This window comes from Melanostigma gelatinosum (assembly GCF_949748355.1).
Source record: "Melanostigma gelatinosum genome assembly, chromosome: 2".
Lineage (NCBI taxonomy): Eukaryota > Metazoa > Chordata > Actinopteri > Perciformes > Zoarcidae > Melanostigma > Melanostigma gelatinosum.
The window spans coordinates 24,097,932-24,123,612 of NC_136635.1; the positions used below are offsets into that span (position 1 = coordinate 24,097,932).

At 42.0% G+C, this 25,681-nt stretch overlaps 1 protein-coding gene across 1 annotated transcript in view; it reads left to right on the forward strand.

Annotated features, from left to right (window-relative positions):
• The first annotated feature begins 12,862 nt into the window (after positions 1-12,862).
• Positions 12,863-25,681, forward strand: part of insyn1 (inhibitory synaptic factor 1) — a 41,018-nt gene continuing 28,199 nt past the window's right edge. The window contains exons 1-2 of the mRNA XM_079294157.1: positions 12,863-12,993; positions 13,454-15,101. Coding sequence (XP_079150283.1) covers positions 14,958-15,101 — 144 coding nt within the window. The 5' untranslated portion in view covers positions 12,863-12,993; positions 13,454-14,957. The remainder of the gene's footprint in view (positions 12,994-13,453; positions 15,102-25,681) is intronic.

A 25,681-nucleotide genomic window follows, 5' to 3' on the forward strand; every position in this document is an offset into this window, starting at 1 on the left:
TGTGTTTGTGTGTTTGTGTGTGTTCGTGGCTATGCTGCTGCTTTGCATGGTGACTCAATTCCAAGGCTGTGGCTGAGCACTGGGCTGCCCTTGGCTGTCACTCATCATTTGCCGGACAGCTGAGCAGAGGGCAGCATATGAGCAGTGAGGAGATGGAGGGAGTGCTGAGTGACAGACTCTGGCATTGAGTGACTGTGCCCTGTTAGGAGACTTAGGACCCCCATTGTCTTCATGGGGATCCTGACCCTCAAGGGGTGTATAAAAGGATGGAGAATAATGCTGCACGCCTACAGTACGCATACAGGTGCAGACAGACTCAGCAGCAGATGTAGAGGTATTAGAATCCATACATTGAAATAGGTTTGCATACCTGCAGAGACTTACAGAACCACACGTGCACGGGCAAAGACAGAAATGAATGTATCTTACTGTGCAACAACCCATATGAGGACACACACACACCTATAATTACAAACACACAGAACACACCACATATAATGAAATTCCATAGCACTTCACTCCTTTCTTTTTCTTCTTCCTCTCGGCAAAAAATGTGAATGCATGCAGTAGTCCGTATATGCGCACATGCAGGCACTTGGGAATGCAGTGACACAGCAACATATAGCTATATAAAAAAAATGCAAAACCAATTGAAGAAATACAGACATAAATACACGGCCATGCATTTAGCACGTCAGCAGAACAATAAACCATCTTTAAACTGAGAGGACCTTCAGCCAGAGAGGTCTGTGATTAATGCAAAGCATACATAAAATGCACAGGGCGCTGTAATAAATGGTTGCTCCTTGGGATTATTAGACATAAGAAAAAACAGTTTTACCCTGTGTATCAGCAAGATTCCTGTATCGCTCAAACTCTCTCCACAGAAAAAAAACATCAGCACCATCAGTGAGCAAGATGTAATACACAGAGGACTGTGAACAGGAAAGGCAGCAGTGCCTGTCAGAGGCTCATCTGTCAGTTTAGAAGACGGACAACAAAGTCACAGCGAGAACATTCAGGTTTTCACATTCACTGCATGATCCAGTTTTGGATTGGTAAGCAATATCCGATGAGCCAAGGCGATGGATATTTCAGATATGTAAAACAAAAAAGGTCAGTGAACATACCACAAAAAGGATATCCGCACTTTTGCTCCTATTTCGTTTTGAAGTAATCTCATAGCACAGGCCTGAGCCCAATCATACCAACATACACATCAAAAGCGACGAATACATCCGCAGTGACAATTAGAGCCCCAACTGAAAGGCAAGGTAATGCTGCAATGCATTCATGTGAAAAAGTCTGTATTGACTTATGTGTGTGTGTGTTGTCATACATTATTTGTGTTGCCAGATTTAATTGTTGAATGCTGTGACAGTGTTGGTGAGCTCTGCAAAACATCTTAATAAGTCATTTCATTTTATATTATGCCTTGAAATATGATTTATAATTAAGTAAGTACACTGTCAGTGGAATGAGGTAATGTCACCTTCCCCAATGCCAGTTGCCTCGAGAGTTTTCGAGAAAATCTGCCTTTAAAATAAGTCAAGGCTACAAGATTCATTTTGAGCAGAACACTGATAAGGGTTTCTTTAGTGTTTTATCATGCTGTCATAGTGCAAGTGGCGTTGGTTTTTTATTAATTTTTTTCTGCCTGACAAAAAAATCTCTCCTTCCCTCATTTCTCTAAACCCTATTCCTATATCTTCTGTGACAATCTCTGCTGTAGGCACAGATTAATCAAATTGTGATATATTTTACTCTATCAAAAAGACATTACTTAAAGTCGAGGCAAAATGAAAACTGCTTTTTTTTAACCCTTTTAAATCTCATCCCTGGTCATATTGTGCAACTATTTCACAACAAATGAAAAAAAAAAAAAAATCTAAATCCAATCATCTTTTTTCCTGTAAAACAAATTCGACGTGTGCTTACTTTAGCAAATACCAACCAATAATATCATAACGTCCCTTCATCGACACATCTGCAACTTTAAGCCACAAGTACACAAGGTGTGTTTGGAGCCACAGTACACCATTGAGATATTCTGTTTCACTGGAGAATACTCACAATACAGTACACTGGGACTTTAAGTTGTTACTTTTGCTCACCTCACAGCAGAGCAGTGCAGGCCTTTTGATTACAGGGTAACTCACTTTTACCACTTTACCAACGTTTTAAAAGTAAAACTGAAATCTACCCAAAATTCAGAGGTTCCCTTCTCTGGCATGCTCGTTGTAAATTAGGCCTACTTGATAACGGCCAAGGATTTGGCGATGGTTCCACATTTGCTTGTTATCAAAAAAGACAGTTCTGGATCAGTTTTGGGAGCTAAAGCCCAGAGTGGCTGCGTGACTACTGATCCAGGAGCTAGTAAAACTCACTAAATGTGTGTCTAGAATAACGAAAAGTAAATCCATGTTCCTTTAAAAGTCTCTAATCTACGTCTTGCTTAAGCAGCGCCATTCATTCGCATGAAGATTGCCGTTCAGCAGACTTACCGCAGCCCCACGCTCGCGTGTCCTATGCTCTTGCTCACTGTCCGTGTTATTCACGCTCTCATTACCACTGTGGATTGAGGCATTAATGTCTGCTCCATGCATTTAGACCTTTTACATCTCGAAATCCCAAAAGACAACACAGTGGGTGCTAATGTTTTTGCCGTTTCTTTCACGAGGGTTACCTGCTGACACACTGTGTGCGAGCTGTGTATGTGTGTGACAGAGAGACACGTTGCATCAGAGAAAGTGGGCAGCGCATGGCGTGAGAGCGCTTTGTCTTCCAATCTGCCAGCTGAGTTTCCCAACATGAGTTAAGTGTTAAAGATAAGTATTTTTGAGTAGATTTAACTTACTGCTGAGTCAGATAAATGTCCAAATCTGAGGTATAACTGCATTGTACCTTAAACAGCCCCAATTATAAAGTTAAGTTTGTTTTGTATTCATAGCTTATAAAAAAGAAGATCTATTATGGAGTAATAACGTATTGTTAGTGTGGATATGCAAACATATCCTATACAATACATGTATCCGCACAAATATGTTATATATATTGCCGTTGCAGTCCATGTGTACTTCTTTTAGCTTGTGTGCTTCTGTTCTTCAATATTAAAGAAGCCCAACATCATGTCAACATGTGGCTCAGGATGACAAATCTCCTCTCACTATCTACAGCCACGCAGCTCTCCACTGCGTGGCCGAGGCCATGTTTCCCTGCCTCTCTGACACACCGGCAAGCGGCCTGCCTGCTAAACTACCCTCGGTCCTCAAATGGAGTTCTCATTTTCAAGGGGAACGGCTGCATGGCATAACGCACTTTGTCTTGGGAATTACTTTTTCTTTGCCTGTGTGGCTCTCTGCGATGGACATGGCTGGCTGGCTCCCGGGGAGACAGATGGAGGCCGCTGGCTAGCCTGACACGTGTTGAGAGGCTGTGATGAGTCAGTGACGAGGGGTGGGCGGGATAGGGGGGCACAGCACTCCGTCTATGTGATGTGTTGAGGAGAGTGGGGAGAGTCGGAGGGCGGAGGCGGAGCTTGGCCTGGAATCTGCTGTACCAAAGCTCTACATTAGCGTTGCACTAACCTGTATAGTGAGCGCGATTTAGATAGGAACAAGGAAATGTTTCAGCACTATTTGGGAGATTAACTGGCAGAAATGAAATGAAGTTATAATATAGTGCTGATAATATTTAAATAACAGTGGTATTTTTTTTATACAGCCTATTTTTTGTCATTCCAATCCATAAAACACAACAAAAATATCTGTAGTTCTCTATTTATTTCTGCGTAAATAAAGATCCATGTGCATGCTAATGAGTGAACTAAATATTTACCATTTTCACTATCTTAGTTTAAATTGTGAGCATGCTAATGTTAGCTGCTCAGCGCTAAACACAAAATACAACTGAGGCTGGTGGGAATGTCATTAGTTTTGCAGATATTTGGTTGTAAACCAAAGTATTAAACAATTTGAAATTTTGAAATGATGGAGATAAAGTCTGAGGATTACCAATGTTATTACAATTCATGAATGAATAGTTGTTGAGACATTTCACTCAAAACCAAATGTGAACCTCATAGTGGTACTATAGGAAAATCAATAGGCTTACCAACGTCATTATGATTTATCTTCTGGGAACCATGAATCTCTGTCACAAACATTTTGGCAATCTATCCGATAGCTGTTGAGATATTTCCCTAAAAGCCAGAATGTAAACCTGTTGGTGGTGCCTGAGGAAAAGTCAGGGGAAAAACCAAAGTCAGCAGGCTTCATCCTCTTTGTCTTGATACAAATTCTCATGGCAAATCAATCAAATGCATTTGATTTCTATTAATTAAGATGCAAGTTAATCAAAGGCTAATCTGATGCAAGTGTATAGGAAACTATGACCTACCTTTCCTTGTGCACGTACAAGCATATTTACAAATGTTTTATTCCTAGATTAAATCTTGTGCATACGGTCTACGAATGTTTCTCTAAGGGTCTTGCTGTTTTAAACCAAAGGAGAAAACAAATCAATAGATGTTAATTGCAGTGGATGTGAATATGTGTAAGCTTTCATTTACTTAAATCCAAGAACAAAACTTAATATGTTTACACAGTTGGTGGAGGGGGGGGGGTTATGTTTGTATTGCAGACCAATTAATAATGATTCAGAAGTGGACAGCTTGCATTATCTTCAGTGATTTTGATCAAACGGATCTTTCCATGGGCAGCAAGGCAGAGCGTTTACTTTGATGAAGTGAGTTTGAGATCACAGCGAACCGTTGCATCGTTTAATCTGTAGCTGCCTGCAGTCCTCTGACTGCCACTCTACAAATGTTTACTCGACAATAGCAGTCTTCCTCTACCGTCTTCTGCTAGATTCCAGACCATGGCAATGGGAGAGGATCTTGGGCTGCCTTCGGCAATGAAACAAGACTGGCAGTAGGCATCAGGGTCGAGTTGAATAATTCAGCCCCTGGATCACAGTACATTTTCATATTCATATTTTCTCATTCATTTTTATCTGAGCAATCCTCGCCTCCTCTGCCTAAATGCATCTTCCTCTTCAGACCCCATCAATATCTGAATCAACTAATGACTCCTCTTGAGGAATTAAAAAGGCATCATTAGGCAGCACCTGAAGGTTGGGTCTGATGTACTGTGAGGACTTTGTTGATGCTGATGAGGAAAACAGTCTCAAGAGTTGACCTGCATCACAGCAAAGACATATGTAATGAGAAAACCAGGCGTACATTAAATGTGCAGCATTTCCATTTTCACTATTGTCAACACAAGGAATAAATAGGAATTATAGTATTTTGTGCAAAGTTATGTTGGAATACCATTTAGAATGCTACACAATGCATAGCAGTTATTGGCGTCAAGGCCAACCAACAGATGACAGAGGCTCACAGTAAAGAATTGATGTATTTCCATGTCTATTTATAGAGTGACAGCTTTTATACCTATTCTCGGCACAGAAAAAATGCCATCAGCTGACCAGCGACTGACATTTCTATTACAAGAGCTGTATATCAACTCTACATAAGTATAAATAATTCATTTTATAAGTCCATTAAATAAGAGACTAATCAATTAGAAAACATGACATATAGTGAACATGTATTTTTTTTTTCTCCACATCACATCATGTCAGCTTTCTGGATGTCATCAACGTTTGTCACAACAGTCGTGCATTTACGTTCTAGAGGTAATATCTGAATCCTCAGAGGACACAGAAGATTCAGAATGTTGCACAACAAATCAAACAGTTTTGACTCAAGACAGTCATTTTCATCAGCTTTCTTCTGATATTCTTCCCCCAGAATCTCATACTTTGAGTGCTCTATTTTAATGAAGCTCTTTCTTGTATAGGTGACGATAGCACACTAGGGATGATTCTACTTTCCCTCTCAGCGTGGTAGACTTGCAGTAGAATGCATTTCATACACTTTAGTCTCTAGCACAGCTGAGACAAATAATGCTAGCCGAACGGGCAACAGGTGTGCAAAAGAAAAGTAGGGGCAGGAGCAACGAGGAAGATGTGGAGGCAGCAGATATGACCCACATTGGTGCTACTCGTTATGAATTTGCAATGATGCTGCTGGGCTTGTTAGCATGAGGGGGAGCCAGGGGTGATGGGAGATGCACAGTCGGCTATCTCGGCTAACCCCTCTGCAATTCTATTACACTTGTTTATAGCTCTTGGCAAACAGCACACCAAAGATACTTTAGCTTCTGAGGAAAGGGTAGGGTTAAAGGGGGACGACGACTTAGCATTTCACAAGGAGACAAAGAGGGCATCTTGAGCAAAGTGAGGAAAGAACAGATTGAAAGATACAGATACAACTGGGCTGACTGTTATTGATGCATGGCAATAGGACCAAACAGGACAAAAACACGATGGGATTAAATGTTATTATGGATTATGTTTTTTTTGTTTTCCTAATCTTTCTGTGAATTTCAACCTTTGTGGCCTTTCCCGAGCACAATTTGAGAGGATTTGGAGGAAATCTCCCTGGTCTGCATGAATATTGAGATCATTTTTGAGTGACATCCCCTGATCCAGTTCCAATTGTTGTGCCAGTTTGAGAGGCGCCAACTGTCACAGCTAATGTAATGCAGAGTCGGCTACACTATGCTTTTTGTCAAGCAGAGCGGGGATGATAGTTGTACTTGCAAATGAGCAACTCTTTTCACACACACAAACAACCAGCAAAAAGTGTTTTTGTGTGTTGATATGATGTAACCTGAGCCACCAAGAGCACAACATGATTGGTTTGAGTGTTTCAAAATGGCAGGCCCTATTTGTCTCTGTTATCCACATGGTTACTGACCTACAGCAGTTAACAAGGTTTCCATAAGATATAGGTGATGATAACTTCTGTAAATGATCTAAACTTCATGTGCAAGATGGTGAACAAGTACTCTGTTGAACTAAGTCATCACTTTACCACAGTAAAGAAACATAGTGCTACAATGAACCATCTACAAAGCTTACACCTGTACTTTTAAATTCAATTACTGAATGATTTCTACACTTATAGGTTGCATAACCTTATCTTGAAGATGTTTTGTTTAAACTGCAGCTTTGAATTGCTCTGCTATTCCTTCCCATTTATTGCTTAAATTAAATCACAAATTTCTTAGCAGCTCTTGCAGAAGCACAATCATGGTTAATAATCAATCCAGCATAGAAAGTCTATCACAAAAAATGTGAACTGATACAATGATTACCTGCTAGCAATCAAATCCAAGTTTTATCCAGGTCCAGTGATAACTTGTCAGACAATCCTGAAAGACCTGAATGTTTCTGCCCATTTGTTGAACAATTCATCAAACAAGTACATTTGAGTAAATGTAACAGCAACATGGATTGCCAGCACAAGAATTAATAAATTAACAAGAGATACATCAACCAGTGGCAGTTATTGATGGAGCAAAGTTGATGGATTCAGGTTTCTCACTGCATATGACTTTCTATCCTTCAGGCAATGGAAGGAGCAGCATGTCTAAGCTTGCTGTTAAATTGGTAAAGCAGCTACAGGAAGTGTCAGCTTAGTTATTAGGGTAATAGTCAGCAACTTCAGTGGTGGATAGGTTTTGGATATAGGAAATCTTGGTCTTGGGGAGTATTACTGCATTTGTAAAGGAAGTTACATCATTTTTGTTTGGACATTCATATAAATTGCCTGTACTTGGATCATACAGTAACTGAAGAGAGTAACAGCCCACCCACACTTCAGACCCAATGCTGGATTGGTGCAGAATCATGAAACACTAAAACTCAATATACTTTACAATGTCTTTTTTATCTGTCCCCTGGTGTGATATTCTCTCAGAAGACAATGCTGGTTAGCCAATTTAGACTGTCCTGAGCCCTAAATGAAGTCATTTTGGTTGAGACTGAAGTGAGAATTCTTCTGCAGTAAATTTCCAGATTTGTTGTTGTTTTGCAAAGCCAACTGCTTCTCAAGCATTTTTAACTGGACAAAGTCCAGATTACCTTCCTTCCTCACATGTATGCAGTTTCTTTCACTTCATGAATTGGGCTCAAACTCCTTTTAGTGGCATGCAGCATTTTTATCAGTTTTGATTGCCATTATATATGTACAAAACCACAGCAAACATCTACTATGAGCTTTAGCTGTATTCCAACACATTAAGGCTGCCCCATCACATCATACTCTAAATTAAAGAGGCTAGCATTGATCCACAATAAGGGGACTGAGGACTGTTGAGTCATTTCTGCTCAAAAACACGTCTTGAATATGACACAGGAGCACTCTTCACAATGAGACCACAGGCCCTCTGTGACCAGGGGCTCCAGTGCAGCCGTATGGACGGGACTATATTTCCACCACTGGTGAGGAAAGTTAATGAGAAATCAATCAAACACTTAAGCTTCATTTCGTTGTGTAAGAGCACTGATCCATCACAGGGTGTTATGGTCTGAGACAGCCTCTGCTCCTCTGCATGACTGCTGAATAAAAAAAAAAAAACACAGACAAATGCACGCACAGGACTGAAATATCAAAAGGTCAGTAGACAGGCAAGAGGAGAGGCTGGTGTTGTTGTAAGACAGGCTGAGCTCTCTGTCCCTTACTGTTTGTGTGATATCAAGCACAACTGGGAATCGAAAACAGGGCGTGATGTCGACGTTTGGCCATGCATATTGCAGATGCCAGATGCGACTTCCAATTCCTTTGGTTTATCAATCATCATGCAGTCTCAGTCATCATGAATCCCAAAATCCAACCACGGAATTATGATAGAGATTATATGAAAAAAATACTTAAGCCTTTTAGTGAGAATGCATTTTATCAGTGGAAATAATTTCACGACACATACCTTTTTAAATATGTGATGCCAGACATGGACTGACATGCGAAGGATCTCTTAATTTAATCATGAATATGTGTTGAATGTGCACTGAAAACTGCAATTAATCCTCCTTTGGTTGTACATCATGTTACCGTGTGATTTCTTCACACGATTGTCATGTCAACGAACAATTCATATTTCAGTGCATCAGTCGAATAACCAAGAACATGCAACTTCTCTCTGTCTGTCCACCATTTTAGTCCTCAGAGCAGAGAGAAAGCAACACGTCACAACTACACCACAGTGCCACTTAATGGCCAGGAGAGGAGAAGCAGAACTGTTGTAGATTAATTAAAGGGATAATTCTGTAGCTGAAATTGATCGCTTAACAAAGTGGGAAAAAGGTTGTGCTTCCTACCTCGTCTGTGTGTTCGCAAAATATCTAAAACATATTACCAACACTTATTGCTGAAAATCACAGCAGAGACCATCCTTGGCCAATGAATAAACTGATTAGATTTGGATGATTTCTACCATTGGTCACTGTTTATTTGCTGCAAAGTACCAAGTTGAGCACCAAACAACAGCATTATGCTTGTTTGTTTGACAATCAGACCTCAAAGGTGGATACTAGAGCATCACATACTTTTCCGTTTCGTGTCCCTCGAACTCACATTCAAATCCAGACAGTCACTCACCTCTTGTCTGTTGGGAAGGGACATTTATAGGTCGAAAGAATATTTAGATCGAATTAAGATAGATCAATTATGCACATTATCAGGATGCCTGTCATTTATGCAAATTAAATCCACCTTGAAGTTCGAAAAGAAAGAGAATGACTAAGAATGTTGGTCAGCTGACAAACATGATTTTGTTTTGAGAGCAAAATCCATCATAGAAGACAGGAGAAACTGTGTGTTTGCAGCTTTTTGAGCGATGAAGGGAATCTCGGGTGTTGAGAGCTGAATGAGAGCTAATTAGTGGAGAGGTGGAGGGTGTTGTATTGCTGGTGGAGGGGTGGTCTGTACTCTTCAGTGTGGAGGGAATATGCTCCCAAACTGATTCTTACTTTTCAATGCTGTTGTCTAACTTTTCAAAGTGTATACCTACAGTATACCTGTAGGGGGAAATACAACTTCTAGCCAAACAATTATTCAAAGAATTCACCCTTCCAAACATTAATATTGAAAACTCAATTTTCTCCATAGATAGCTCATTGGTTATTGATACCACTGTATTTACGGTAAACATAAAGCCACTGCCAGTTAGCTTAGCTTAGCACAAATACTGGAAACACGATAAAACAGCTAGCCTGGCTCCATCCTTTATAGGACAAACTACAACAGCTCAATAAAGTCGGTATTCCTGAGCACAAAACAGTGCTGGAAATCTGGACTGAGCAAAGGCCAGGCATCACATCAACAGTATGTGTCATTGAAGGAGGTGATCTTTCCCCCAGAGAGAGGTTTCAGATGGACAGGCTCAATGGAGTGTCACCTTATTTCTACTCTTGGACTGATTCGTATTTTTAAGGTTGAGCAACCATTTGGAGCACAGCCTTTTTAATTATGGAGATTTTCTCTTTTGTGTGAGTATTTAGTGTTTCCAACAGCCAGGTCTTGTTTATTATATATCCAATTGACAGAGTGTGTCTGCTCATGAATAAGTCAAAATACTCCTATATTTGTCTTACCATCCATGTAATCATACATCTTTTTGCTTTGTGGAAAGGGGAGGGTATAGATAATCTGTATTAATTGCTATTATTGGCTTATTTTCACTTTATTATCGTACAAATAAATTCTGTTCACGTCTTGCTACAGCGATGATGAATCCATGAACTGTGGGGAAGGTTGCCAAAACAAATAAAAAATAATAAAGATGGTAGATCCCTGCTGTTTCCAATAAATATGGGTATGATAGCTTATTGGAAGGCAGGTAAACAATGCAAGTCAAATAAAATCTCTCCTGGGCTTTATTCTTATGGTACCAAATTACTAATGTTGTTTCGTCTGGATAGGAATGTCCAGCCTGCTGCTTATGTGTGTGTGTTTTATGTGAGCCGATATGTGTATTAGTCTGTTCATGTATAGGTGGGCTTGTTTGTGAGCCTGTGCCCAACTAGAAAAATAAATATGTTCCATAAAACGTCTCTATAAACAGCATGGCACAATAAATCCAAGGCCGGAATATTAGGTGGAACCAATATTTAGCTGGACCCACTCCAGATTCCGAGTAAAACTCACGAGTCGGGATGACCTTAGCATTAAAAAATATATATATTTTAGAGGGGGAAATAATCCAATTCCCTTCCAATGACGGCATCACTGACAAGGAGCTATCTTTGCTGTGCACCTGGGCCTTTCCACTGGGAGGTCATTTAGTATACATTCCCTCTTTTAGGGACAGCTCTATTAAATACACCATGAATAACCAAGCAAAAAGGTATTTTGCAATGTCAAGAAAAAAGGAAACAATGGCAGGAACAAAATGTGCTGGAAACTGTTGCTGTGTTCTAAGAAGGAAACCTCCCATATGTGCAGAGAGACTAAGCAGTGAAGCTACAAAGGAAACTCTGCTCAAGGACACCTGTTTCTTGCAGGGAGCAGTTTCTGAGGAGCAACTTGTCCGTGCAAACTGCAGCAGCCATCTGCAAATGCAAGGAAAGGCACAAGATCCCATTGCAGCCCCGCAAGTCCACATTAAGCCACGCCGTGATTTAGAATCTGACAACATATTGAAAATGTGATGAAGTCCTAAGATGACACAGTGACTGTGCACTTCGAAAAGGATACCATTGAATATGAAGCATTGATTTAGTATATTTTAAAGAGATAAACGTGATCATTTATCAAAGAAAATATGCATAATATAATTTAATAAACTGCAGCATATTCACTCAAATAGCATGACCAAACTGTCTGTGATGCTAGTAGCAACCACAGAGAACAAATTCATCTGCATCCACTTTACCTGAATCCACTCTGCATTTTTTCCTTATAATTATGTTAAGGAATGCATCCAGCCTCTGGCTGTTCAGTACAGTTATCTGCCAAAACCCTGCATTGCTCAAGAAGTTGCTGTTATGAATTTGCTTTACTGGCTTACATTATTTCCTTTGGATAACTAATTTCATATTCGGGTAACTGCCTGTGGTGGGGTTATGCAGGGCTTTTGTGTTGAAGAAAAAAAATGCTGATGAAGAGGACCGAGGAAAGGAAAAGTCATACTGGTCCTCCCTCCCTATTTCTGTCTCTCAGTCAGATGAGGTCATCACACACCAACCTGCCTTGGATATATTAATGATGTAACAGCCAGGGATTTTTGGACACCTCTTCCCAAGAGACTGCTTGACTGGAGGCAGAGGAAGACTTCATCTTGATTTAAGAGAGATACAACACCCTCGATAGAACTGTGACAAAGGCTGGATAGGCAGCGTGAGAGGAGATAGTGGGGGAGTGTAGACGTCAGGAGACAGGAGAAGGCAGGAGGCGAGCGGGGCTGAGGAGGGGACTGTGTGATACACTGTGCCTTTAAAGCATCAAGCTCCTCCTTCACAGAGCCAAGCAGAACAGCCGAGTGGTGCTGGTAGGAGCCTGAGCCCCACGATAAACTCTGGCATCAGCTTCCCTTCATCCGACAGTCAGCGAGGACACAGTGAGGGCGCAGGGGCAGAGAGACGGGGACGGAGAAAGGGAAAGAGCAAGAGTGACAGAAAGGTGGGGGAGAGAAAGAGAGAGAGAGAGAGAGAGAGAGAGAGAGAGAGAGAGAGAGACAAGAACAGGCAGATAGGCAGAGAGGGAGAGGCTCTCATCACACAGCTCCCTTTTTTCCACAGCAGCAGCTCAGCCGTTCTGTCTGCTGCCTCCCGGTGCAGGCGAACGCTGCCGGGGATGACGGGTGGCATGTTTTCGGCAGCAGTTATTTAAGTAATGGTAGTGGCCGCGGCAGCATCACTAACGGAAGCAGGACCTCTCCTCACCGCTCTGGCTCTTAGTCATCTTCAGCCTTCTCTCTCCCTTCTCAGAGTGCTATTAGGGCCATTAATCGTTCCCATCTCATGCCTCCTGCCTCCTGCCTCCTGCACAGCTTCATCCTCCACTTCTACTCCTCCTCTGATGAGCCACAGCTTCAGAGTGAAATAACCCTGCTGATAGAAGCGTTCCTCTCTGTCAAGACAGTAAGTAGGAGAGAGAGGGAGATGACTGTGTGTGTGTGTCTGTGTGAGGGAGAGAGAGAGAGAGAGAGAGTGTGAGACAGAGAGAAAAAGAGGAAGAGAGAACAGCGAAGATGTTAGTGTGTGCGACAGAGGGACTGCTAAAGTAGCAGCAGGTTGTCTGTGGCTTGAATGATCCTGCTGTGCGTGGACAGTGAGCTCTGGGCATAGCAACAGCAAAGTGATGCACAGGAAAGGTGAGTAGGTGTGTTCTGGTGTGTGTGTGTGTGTGTGTGCGCGCGTGTGTGTGGAGGTGAGGCAAGTGCTGCTGAAGCAAGAAGTGTATTTTGACAGCAGCTAAAAATCATCCAGCAGTTAATTCCCTTTTTTATATCTGATTCTCCTTCACTCTATTGAGGAATATAGAGAAAGGAAGGATAAGATATTAGAGAATAAGTGATTGCTTTTCTTCCCATCTGTCCAGGTGCCATGTGCGAATGGCCAGCGCACCCCGTGGCAGTGGCAGTGGCATCGCCCTGGATTTGGCGAGAAGCTCTCCCTCCTACTTGTTCTCTAGGGCTCATCTGGGAAGCGTTCATGGGATTTATCTCTTCCTGCTGGATGGCACTGAGCTCTCTGCCTCTCTGAAAAAAAAGTCCACAGAGAAAATATACACTACACGGATAAGAAGTAAAATAATTATCCAATCACAGCACAAGGAGGCAGACCAGGTTCCCTTAGCAACAACTGAAGGAGAGAAGAGAATCCTTTTCTGTTTCTGCTCCCTTGGTTTTCGGGCACACCCCTGTGGACTGCTGTGGGTCAGTGTTTTCTGAGAGGACTTGGAGAGCGCTGTTGCATAAGACAAGCTGCCACCCAAATTCCAGGGGAAGGTGCTCATTCGCCTCCCTGCCCCCTTCTAACTGTGTCTCATCGACACCATGATCTTTTTGTTATCCCTCCACAAATTCTCATCACAAGTCACGTTCCGCTGGCTTGGAAATCAATTCATTCTGATCCCGAGCCACCTGAAATAAGCCCTGCTTTTGAGGGGAGATTGGGCGCTCGGTGAAAAGACCCACATCTGCCTTCCTCCTTTTCACGGGACGAGAAATGAAGGACAACATGATTAAGTCATCATCTGCAAAGAAAATGGATGTGAGGCAAAGTTTATTTTGATGCGAGTTTCCACTGAAATTCTTTTTATTTTTCCTGGAGGTGGAAACACCACAGAGCACAGAGGAATATCCCCTTTTTCGAAACAGGATCTGTCCTTCCTCTCTTAAAAGACAGAAGCCCTCACTGAAGGACTATATTTAGAAAGCAAATCTTGTCCCCGCTGGCCAACAATAATGTAGAACACGGTCATTTTGAAAATTGAGCCACTGCTGGGAGTTCTATTTTTCTATCTTTGTTGGATAGCCTCGATAAAAAAGTGTTACCGGTAGTATGGACCTCTTTTCTGCTTTTCTTTTGTATCTGAGCCTGCCATTATGTCACTGTGTTTCAAGTAAAAAAGGTTGTACGGGACAAGTGCAAGAGGGAAAAAGTCTATTCCCTGTATAGACAGGCGTTTTAAAGAGCATCTCCTCGGGAACAATTTCAAACGTACACACTGACACATGAGATGAGTTGGCTCAACGCGATTATGTACGAGTTTCATACCAGCTTTAGCCCATGTGTTTTGCCTCTTCCTTTTCCATGGATATACAGCGTTTGACTTTACCCGTGCTAATTTTCTCTCCGTTTCTGGAAGCATCTACCAGAGGGCATGGATGTCAGTGTGTGACCCTGTGCCGAGTGTGCGAGCGAGGCAAGGTGTTTTTGCTGCACAGGTGCTTTTAAGATGTTGAGGTCTCCCTGCGTGGCCGGGGCCCCTGTTCGGATCAGTAGCACTGAGGCTCCTTGTAGCCAAAGACATGGACCCCGACTCGGCTCCCCCACGCCCTCAGCCTGTTGGCCACTGGCCCCACGTCGCCCTGTAAAGGATGTCCCTCAGCAGAGCTCCGGCCCGGGACACCTCTAAGACCCCCAGCCCGAGAGAACGCATCCGCAGCCACATGAAGATGGTGATCGACCAGCTGGATGGCATACTCAAAGAGCTCAAGGATGTGGCGAAGGAACTCCGGGAGGTGAGGTTCAAAAGCTTACACATATCAGGCTTCTGGGGGGGGGGGGAGGGGCAAGGAGACAATGTGGGTGCCAGGTGGGTGTGCTTTTCAAGCAGGCTGCATTTAATGAGTGTAAAATGTTTTTTCGCAGCATGGAGATTTTGATTAAGATTTGAAAGTGATGAGATCTCACTTTCTTCTTTAGTAGCAGGAGGATTATTTGTTGATTGCAAGCACAGCAAGGCTGTCTTCCTTTTCCAATCAAACAATTGCTTATCGCCAATTACAAATGTGGTGTCTTGTGGGAGGTACAGCAGATGTGAAGAGCTGTTGAAAAGCAGCAAAGCCGAAGGAAACACAGAGGCAGGCTTTGATAAGATAGACGACTTAGCGCCGCAATAGTTATATCACCATTTTGTCAAGGATCAGCTGGATTCCTACTGTATTTTCGCAACGGCCATGATAACACTGTGAGATTTGTGTGTGTGTGCATATATGTGTGTGTACAAAATACAGTTTGAACAAGGATCAGCATAGAGGGATACCATGCGTGTGCATGTGCTCATACATGCTGAAGACTATACACTAAACAAACATGTGTGATGGCTGATAATCAGACTACATGTGTTCATGTGTGTGTGTGTGACGACAAAATGCTGGCCCTCATCATCTTTTTAGGATCTTCCTCCTGCAGTGTCCTCAATGCTGTGAGCTCTTCCTGCAAAGCTCCTCCAAAGAGAGAGATAAAGGCAGACAGAGAGACGGAGACAAATTAAACTTGAGCAAACAGTTGTGTCCGACCCATCCCACATCCTCCGAGCACATCGCATGAATAACCTCCCACCTGCAACTGATCAGGCATGCAGCGGGAGTGTATGTATGTGTGTGTGTGTGTGTGTGTGTGTGTTTCTCAATGTGTTGAAGAAGCGAAATAGTGGATGTCAGCCCATGTAAAGACCTGAAGGAGGAGGGTTTTGAACAGCTGGGGTGAAGTTTCTATAACTGTTCATCACCGTACAGATCCCCTCTGCACCCCCCCCCCCCCCCCCCCTCCTCCCAACAAGCTCTGTCCCACTCACCATGCTCTACTTTATGTACTTGCACAGTTGGAGGTGCAAGGGCACAGCTTACAGTGCACCTTCTCTCTGGTGGGTAGAAGCCGGCCTGCGCGCGAGAGTGATTGATGATTATGGGACAACTGCAAGTGGAATAATGCTGGCTGGAGCTATTTATAAACAAAAACACGGCCTGTGCCTCTGCCAGCTTCAACGAATACTTCCATTCTTATCCCAGACCCCATTAGAGAGGGTTCTGCACAGTGGCTCAAATGTCATTTTTTATTGGGGAAGCACAATCCCACATATTGAAACGGCTAAGGAATCATATTAGCTGCAGTGGCAGTCATAATGCAAGTATCAATATCCTGCAATTAACTGACCTATGAGATTGCAGGCGGAATCAAACGGAGATGAAGAAACAGACTCAGTGTAGTGCTATCAGATGCATGAAAGCTTAATGTTCCATAAAATCTCTCATTCTTGGCCACATGAAAGGGACACCATAATAGATAACAACTGTCACAATAAATAAATGATGAATTGCCGTGTGAATGTAGTGAAATAAATAACTCAGAGTAGGGGCAGTAATGACTGATTATCACCCACAAGGTCTTTGGGGAACGGTAGATACCGCAGGGCTCTGAAGAGTTAAAGATGACACTCCAAAGCATGTAGCGGCCCAGAATTTAGAAACACACTGGTCTGTTATAATGCTTACTTCACGGTGCATAGCCCAAGATCACATAACTACAGCATCCCTGTGCCAACTGGTTAAAAGCTGGATTCAAAAAGTGGTTAAAACATTTAATTGCAAAACATCATTAGTAACACTGCAATAGCATCTCACTGGATTAAATTAGCTGATTGTCCATTTCCTCGAAGGTGCGTGCATTGCATATAGCAACTTCATTTAGTCCATACCTCGAGATGAATTCAAATGTCAACTTGAGGGAGGTTTTTTAAGTCAAGTTTCAGCCATCTGGTCGTTATGACCTCATTCATTAACCATGAAGACAATGTATGTTCTACAGATGTTAGTATACCAGTTTTTACAGATATTCAAGCTCACATCCACAAAAGCAAGTCACACAAAAATAGTTCACTTTTGTGAATTGATTTGCTTAGCTAGTTTTGTGAGAAGTCCAGGGGAGGGCACCATGAGTGTCTCCTTTTTCAAAACATGAGAATGATCCATCCCAAATGACGTGTAGTTTCTTCAGCACCAATACCAATGTGGTATTGGATAACTGATATTGTCAAGCACCAATAAGCAAAGTGATTAGATGCTGAACACATGAAACACGATGGCATAAACTGGGAAAATAACAGTAATTAACCATAACTGTTCTTTTAGAATGACTTTCACCTCCACTGATTCTACCCCAAAGTGGCTTGCTTTTCTTAAAAAGGGGTCTTAAAAAGGGGTCACCCATTGGTCTTTCATGTCTGCAGTTTGGATTACAACGAACAACACTCTAAGTGCAGTCGAATTAAATCTTGAGGTGAACCTACCATTCAACTTTTCTGTGTGGCATTTTGAAATTTAGTTTTAATAGCAAAAACTTCCCTTGAATAATCTCATATTCTGCATGCTTTTTTATTGCAATTTGAGCAAACATTAAGCCAAAAGCCATTTTGAGGGAGCCTGAAAATGACAAATCATAAATGTTAAAATTAAAAAGCAATACCATGGCAATTTCCATTTAAGTAACGTTTCTGAGGCCTTTGCTTTCTTCAGTCTAATATTTCCAGAGTATATCAGTGTTATTCCTCCTACTACTCTGGTCCCTGAGCACATTAATGCTGCTTTTATATTTTACCCCAGGTAGGGAGGTAACATCTTCATACCACACGATTAACATAGCAGCCAATAACCTAACAAAGTTGTCCCTGATTGGCTCTCAAAAAGACCAGTTTGAAAACCACAAACATGCAAAACAATATATTTAGTTAATTTGGCTCTTTGGCTGTCGGGTTTTTAGAATCCACAGACGTTTAGCAACCCATGTCATGTGGTTACCTACCCCTAAGCTATCAGATGAAAACATTAAATTATAGGCTGTCTCGACAACTATGCATTAACTGTATGATACTGAACAAATCCATATGAAATGTGTATAAATAAAAGCAGTTTTATGAGAGAGACCATTTAATTTAAACATGTAAAGTGCCACAGTTGCTTGCCGATGCTACAGTACAGCCTCAGTTCATAAATCTCCTTTACATGTCAAAGAAATGTTACGCAGAGCACACATGGTGTTCCAAGATTTCTCCCCTCAAAAGCCTGTTAAAGTCCAATGAAAGTCTTACTTGTGAATTCCATTACAGGCTTCATGACAGTTAAAATGAGAAGGATCTACAGAAAGGACATTGGCAGATAAAATACTGATAAACTACTCCATTTGTAATAAAAACACTGGCAGGAGTGGCAAGGAATAATTCATTTCGGTATCATTTCAACCTTAGACTTTGAGGTCTGAGGATAAACAAGGGAAAATAATGGCACCAAAGAGAATGCAAAGTAACCTCTGCAATTTCAGATTATTTGTTTTGCACACAAAAAAGGGCAACGTAGGAAATGTAGGAGTCCACTCATGTTGGAAATTTGAGAGATACAGACTGCTAAATTGAAAGAATTTCATGAAGCACAAAAAAGGGGGGTTAAAAGACGAGGGAGAAGATGCCGTGGCATTGACTTGGGGGAAGAGGATTGGCAGTGAGCTTCACGTCTTTATATGCAACCAAATAGGAGTGATTATAATTATTGTATCATGTGGATGTAGTTACTATGGAGAATCATACCACGAGCAGACGATGCGGCACGCCTGTGAACGGTTCAAGACAAACGAACACAGGAAGGCAATCAGGACTCGTTGAATTGGAGCTCCAAATGAGAGGAGTGAATATAAGCTGGACAAAGAGCAATTATCAGTAGCAGAGTACAGCATGTCCAGGATGCATGGCCTCCATCAGTCAGCCTTGCAGTAGTTGTGTGCACATGCTCATCACAATGCTGGAGACTGGCTTACTGTTTTGACTCAGCTACAGGCCTTAAGACGGAGAAGGGGAGGCCGCAGGAAAACACTACTGTCAGGAGAAAACTGAGTCCTCCAAATGTCAGCTTTTTAGGAATGAAGTCCAATGGGGATGTCTATTCAATTTCTATTCATCACCCAATGCCAGCCGCATGATCCCATTGGCCTGGCTGTCAAATGAAGTTGTTTGTACTAAAAATGGAGTTCGTCAAAAGATTTGATCATAAAGTGTACAGTGAGACACTCTTTGATGTCTGAGGCATGCTTAAATGCTGCATTGTTAAAGGTTGGTGTGGTATACAAGCAGCTGGCCCCAGAACAGCCAGCCAGCCAGCGAGCCAGCGGTGTCTCCTTATCGAGACTGAAACCAGTTATGACACGGCCCCTTCTCTGCGGAAGCTGCCGCGCTCAGCACTGAGCCAAATCTGTTCCAAACCCAGAGGCAGCCCAAGGGAGACCAAAACCAAAATCAAAAGGACCATTTTTTGTTTTTCCTGGGGGGGCCATTATGCTGCTGCTGAGCAGGGCAGGGAGCAGAAAACGTCCGAGCAAGAATACTTCAATATTTAACCATGAGGGGGACTCCAGTAATCACACTTTCACTCAGGGAGTAGAACAATATAAAGGATGCTGGTAAACGCACTCTCATGTCCATGAAATAGTTGATCCTACTACTAGGGAATACTTTGGGGAATGTTTTAGGGCATGGCAAAGACATTGGAAAGAAATGGGATGATTCCTACAATAGAATATTTCAAAATGATCATAGTAAGAAATTAGTAAGTAAGTAATTATACTGAGTATTTACAATTTCCAGATGTCTTTGAACATTAGATAAACCTTTTCCCCAATTTAAGTACATCTATCTTCATAGCCACCAACCTGGGAAAAATATGAGGAAAATGGGTACATTTCACTAAGAAGTACTTCTGCTGTACCTGTGCATGCTAAATGAATTACGTTGTAAATAAAAGCCCAGTTTAATTCAACAATTAATGATGAGTTGATGTGGCTGAATACCACACAATCTTGGCAGGAGGTTGTGGTTTATTGTGTTTGTCCAAATGGACGCCTTCAATCAGAAATTACAATCAGTCACAAAGCTGTGTCCTGGTGGATCATTTCCCACAAGCAACCATTTTGAATTGACCACCAGTGATTACTGCCCAGCTGACCACAGCACAGTGAGCTCCACTGAGGATGGCCCAGTCTGTTCCCCACCAGAGAATCCATTTACTTCCGATTGAGGCAGACTTTGGCTCGGTCCCCGGCCTGTGAACATGTCGACCAGCAGGCCAACAACACTCTTAGGGCAATGCTGATAACTTTACCACTCAAAGAGGAAAGTACTCTTTCACCTGACATCCCTGGGCCAAAGGGTTTCTTCTCATTAAAAGCTATTTGGAGGAAATGACAAGTACCTGCCCGCTGTGTCTATCAATTTGTTTCTCCTTGTTTGACCTGTTTTGTGTGTGGAAATTAAATTCCTGAATTAAACTTGGTCACGTGCCTCCAGCGGAGTTGCCTTTGCTCAGGAAAACAACAAGAACAAGGTACCTCGAGCCCTATCTATTCTTTGCTGAACATAAAACACCCTGCCATCTCCACACCTGTGTTGCTGCCTTGAGCTGAGCTCCACATAAATTTGTCCGTTCTTAGAATGAATCAGAGGCTCAATTATTCTCAGGACTGAAGAAATACTGCTTCGGGATTTGAAGTGAAAATGTCAGATCATCTCCTGGTTGAACTCATTTCAAATCGATTCGGACATGGCCACAGTCATGTTTGCTAGTACGAAACTATCATGGTGGTGACCCCACTGATTTACAGATAATCTCGTATAAATATAGCCTATCACTGCTTTAATGAAAGGAGAAGGTATTAAACATCTCATGCAGCAATCAGAATTTAATTCCTAGATCTTTATATTAAAAATTAAGCAGTGTTGAGGACTGAAAGGTGAGCGAAATCAAAGGAGGGAAGGTAAACAACGGGTTAAGACTTCAGCGGCATCTAACCTTGAGTGGTGTGGAGAGAAGAAAGCAGAATCATGCAAAGCATTCCCCTGAGCCTCTTTTACCAGCTCTGCTGTGGAGCTCTAGCTTCTTTAGGATGCAGGCCCAGCATATTGACTAGCCCATCATGCCTGTAAGACCCACTGGATTATCTGGCCCTTTGAGAGCTCTGCCTCCCAGTGCGAACTCTGCACTCAGCATTGACTGTAATGAGGGCTTTAGGTTAGAACTCTGCTGAGGTAAACACTCAAAGAATTGCGCTCATCTTGCTCATTGATTTGTATCAACTAACCCGCCAACTGTGGGCTAGTTACAGATAAAGCAGTGACATTTTGTGATTCAGCCACAAACCCCTTTGCTTGTCCCAAGGCCGGGATAGAGCTGAATGGGATGAAAACGGGCGTTAAAGGCAGGGGAAAAGGAAAGACAGAGAAAGGTGTGCAAGAGATGGGGAAAGAGAGAGAGAGAAGGGTGGATGGAGGTGAGGGTTTTTCTGTTGCACAGAATTGCGGCAGACTAGGCGGAACAGCTTAGATCAATTGTTGCAATTGTGCTCATTCGTGGGCGTGTTTAGGATTGTTTTGGCCCATCTCTGTGCTGTGAATAAAACCAGTAGGCTGTAGTTAATGGTGTGAAAAATGGCATCCCTCGAAGTGCACAAGCAGCCTCTGAGAATAGCTACATCATTTCATTGTGTCAAAGCATACTGTACGCAGAGGGACAGCTTGCTATCCATTAGTTAGGCTCGTTTACCAGGTGTGGATACTAAGTTTAACCAAGAGTACAGATGCACGTACGGTATAATGAGGGATATGAGTTCATGTGAAGAGATGCTATATTTTCCTCCATATCCATAGCCTGTGAAATTGCTCAGGGCAGCGTAGGCAAACCCACTAACGAGTGTAGCAGCTTAATCCAGCTACAATCTTTGGAACTGTGTTATACTGACGGACCATCGAGAGGCTTTTTTTCCCCCTTTTATTTTTAGCCGTAGTCTGTGATGCATCATAAATCAACCCAGTTTCCAATGAGATTGCTCAGTTTTAACCACAGCTGAACTGAGCTGGAACACAACCGAGCCTCTGTATCCTCTGGCCTTAAAAAGTATTTTTTATAAAAGTTTCTGCACATAGTATGTTCATAGTCCTGACATTTAACTCACAAGTGGGTTCTTAGTGCTATTACCATGCAACATTTATGATATTTGAACAATGTAAAAGGGAGATTGTATCTGCTAGTTTGTTTTGCTTTTTGAGAACAGTTGCATCAATAGATGTTAATGTTAGCTGTTGGGGGGGGGGGGAGGTGTTAAAATAGTCATTGTAATAAAAAGGAGACAAACATTCAGCCTTACGTGCAGCTTGGGTGTTTGTAGTTGGACAGAGGGAGGAAAAATGTATTGAAACATTGCCGTTTTTTGATATAGGTTAGAAAACATTTTGTGGGATGAGTATGGAGCATGAAGCTCAGCCTCCTTTTGACCTTGGTATAAAATAAATTTGTTCCGATCTTATTATCTGAAAACATGAACGTCCAATGATTCTATAAGAAAATTGCCAGAGTTCTACATCAGCGTACACTCAGGTCATTTATTACTGAGCACATTTCAACAAGCATCATTTCCAGAAAAAAACAACACACACAATCAGAGGATAAAAACGAGGACACTCTGCCAAGGAAAACACATTTTTTAAGGTCTATCAATTTTGGCACAAAATCTGCTCGGTTCTCCTGTCTTCAATTAGACCTGTATTATTGATTGTGTTGCTGTGCAGGCAGCAAATATGCAAATTAAAAATATGTATTAAATGATGTGAGCTGCATTGCTGCTCATGCACTGTTACTATCAGACACGTCAACAATATGTCTTTTGGGATTTGAAAGTCATAGCATTGATCGCTAACATTGTGATACGTGCATTTTGACATATCTCACTTTGTCTTCCATGACATTATTTGGCCTCTGAAAGCCATTGTGCTGAGGCAAATGTACAAGAGAAATCACTGAAGAACTAGCATCCTGCATGTTGTTTTACAAACTATTAAGTTAAATACACATAAAACAATTGACGTTAGAATAATAACATTCATTTTTTGCGTTTATTTTACTGGCTCAAATCAGAGCAGCTGTGGTGTTCTTTACACAGCCACAAAGTACCAATTTGCAACAGGTGGTGAGAAATAATTACTATCAATAAAATTGTCTGAAAAACTCTGGAGCCTGATCAGCAACAAAATTAAATCTGATCTTCAAAGATTCTGACTGAAGAAAAGCCATATGCTTTCTGTTTCATCAACAAAAATTAATTAGTTTTCTTCCAAGTCATTAGTTGCAAAGGCCAAATGTTCTAAAAGTTAGCATTTCCACAAGACAGCCAGAAAGTTGACTGTTCTTAAGGCATACTTTTGCCCAAAATGTGGCTAGTAGGCCTACGTACTCCAGCTGGGTGTCAGTACTCAATACCCTTAATTAAACAGCGCGCTCAATACCCGGGGATCCCATCTCCACCCTCGAGTGCAACAAGATGTCCTGGATGTAAGCCAAGGCAACACGGATGTACACACTTCGCACACACATCACTGAGGCTTTTATCGTTAACCATAAGGCCACTCACACAACTACACAACCCAGCACTTGCCTCTCACTAACTGGACAAACATGCACACGCTCGAACCCAACATACGGACTTTGGCTCGGCTTCTTCTCATTGCCGTCCCGGTATACAAGAAGAGGAGAGACGATGTCCTGCTTTAATCCAGGTTCTGAGGAAAGGCATTGGATCAAATGTGTCCAAAGGGAGTCTATTTAGGTCCACAAATACACGTGATGAAGGGCTCACTTCGCGCAAGCTGTCGCGGCTCTGTCATTTATGGTACCGAAACTTCTCCAGTCAAATGTTACCTGTAATTGATCCTTTTTGTGCAAAGATCTAACAGAAAAAAGTACTATTTGTATGGTTTAGCTGGCAGCCAATCACCGCAAGTGTTTAATGTGACTTGTGATTGACCCACTACAGCAGCAGCTACAACCCATAAAGCCAGGATTGCCTGCCTGCGCACAAGGTTAGACAGAGTTTACAGCTTTACTGCAAAAATTAGACTCAACTGAGAGTCCTGGCAAACAATGCAGGGCATAGAGTTTGCATTTGTTTCTCTGTATGCGAGATCACAGAGTACTGGAGGGAATAATAGGCTAAAACAGAGGTAACGCACTTTGCAACAGGACTTCAGAAATGCCAAAACATTAGATTTCCTGACTGGGATTTATTTCTAATCTACCTAATTAATGCCAACTAGACAGAGATTCATTTAACATTTAAATGTCATTAATTACTTCACTTTGTGAGGAGCCTGTCTGTCTGAATATCAAAGCAGGTTGTCTGAATTTGGCCCAGGGTGTCATAGATAATCTGCATCGTGGACCTGTCTTATTGACTTAATCAGATAATTTTGTTTTCACTTATTATGCATGTGGACATTTGAGTTCTACAACGGATGACACTGGTGGAGTCTAAAACCTTCAAACATGTAGGGTTTTTGCTATATGGATATCTTTACCCTGCAGTAACGTAGCCATCTGGGCACTGCAGAGCTGCCGTATTATTCATCAAGAAAACAGTGAATCCCTGAAAGACTCATCATGGACAGGTGTACTAAGTCTGTGAATCACGACATTTGAACATTCACATGGAATAGAGCCAGCTAAAATGGATAAGCATGGATGGCTGCCGCCACTGTCACTGTCGATAGCATGACAACGCACCATCTAACGCAGGGCTTGATGAAAGAGACACAGCGGAGAGGACAGGACGTGTCAACAAACTGTTTGGGTGATTAATATTTGTTGTCAACCAGGCAGTCACCTGTGCAGTTGACAGTTTATGGCCATGATGATGCAAAGTAGACGATACAGCAAGGTCGACAAGGGGGAGAATTATAATTAGACTTTTTGGTCCGCTGTTATTCTCAAGGACATTACCTCGGGATGGGATTTCAGGTTGATGTGGGCCGTGTGCTGCAGGTTCTGATTAGAGAGGAAAAATCCTAATTATGATTATGCAAAAAGCAGATTTGGAAAAACTGAATTTACTGATGAACGTGCATTAGCAGAATAACCTTCAAGATGCTTTGTTTCCCATTATTGCTTCAAACATTGTGACACTATATTTCTGAAATCAGGATATTTCTAAAATGATCCAGATTTTTTTATATATATTATATACATGATATATATATATATGTATATCCTTGTGGGATCTGACTATATGGCTTCGACATGTGCTGTGGAACAAAGAGAGTCAGGCCTTCCCTTTTGCAAGCACAGGTTTCATCCTGATTGTAGTTTGATGAGCACCAAACCCCCCAACTCTGAAGAAATTCATATTAGGGTGTGAGTTTCCTCCCCCCAAATGCAACACTGCTCTCATTGGACGAGAGCAGGGATACCGAGGCGGGACCTCCGGTAAAACGACCCTGCTCCCCCAAAAACGATTT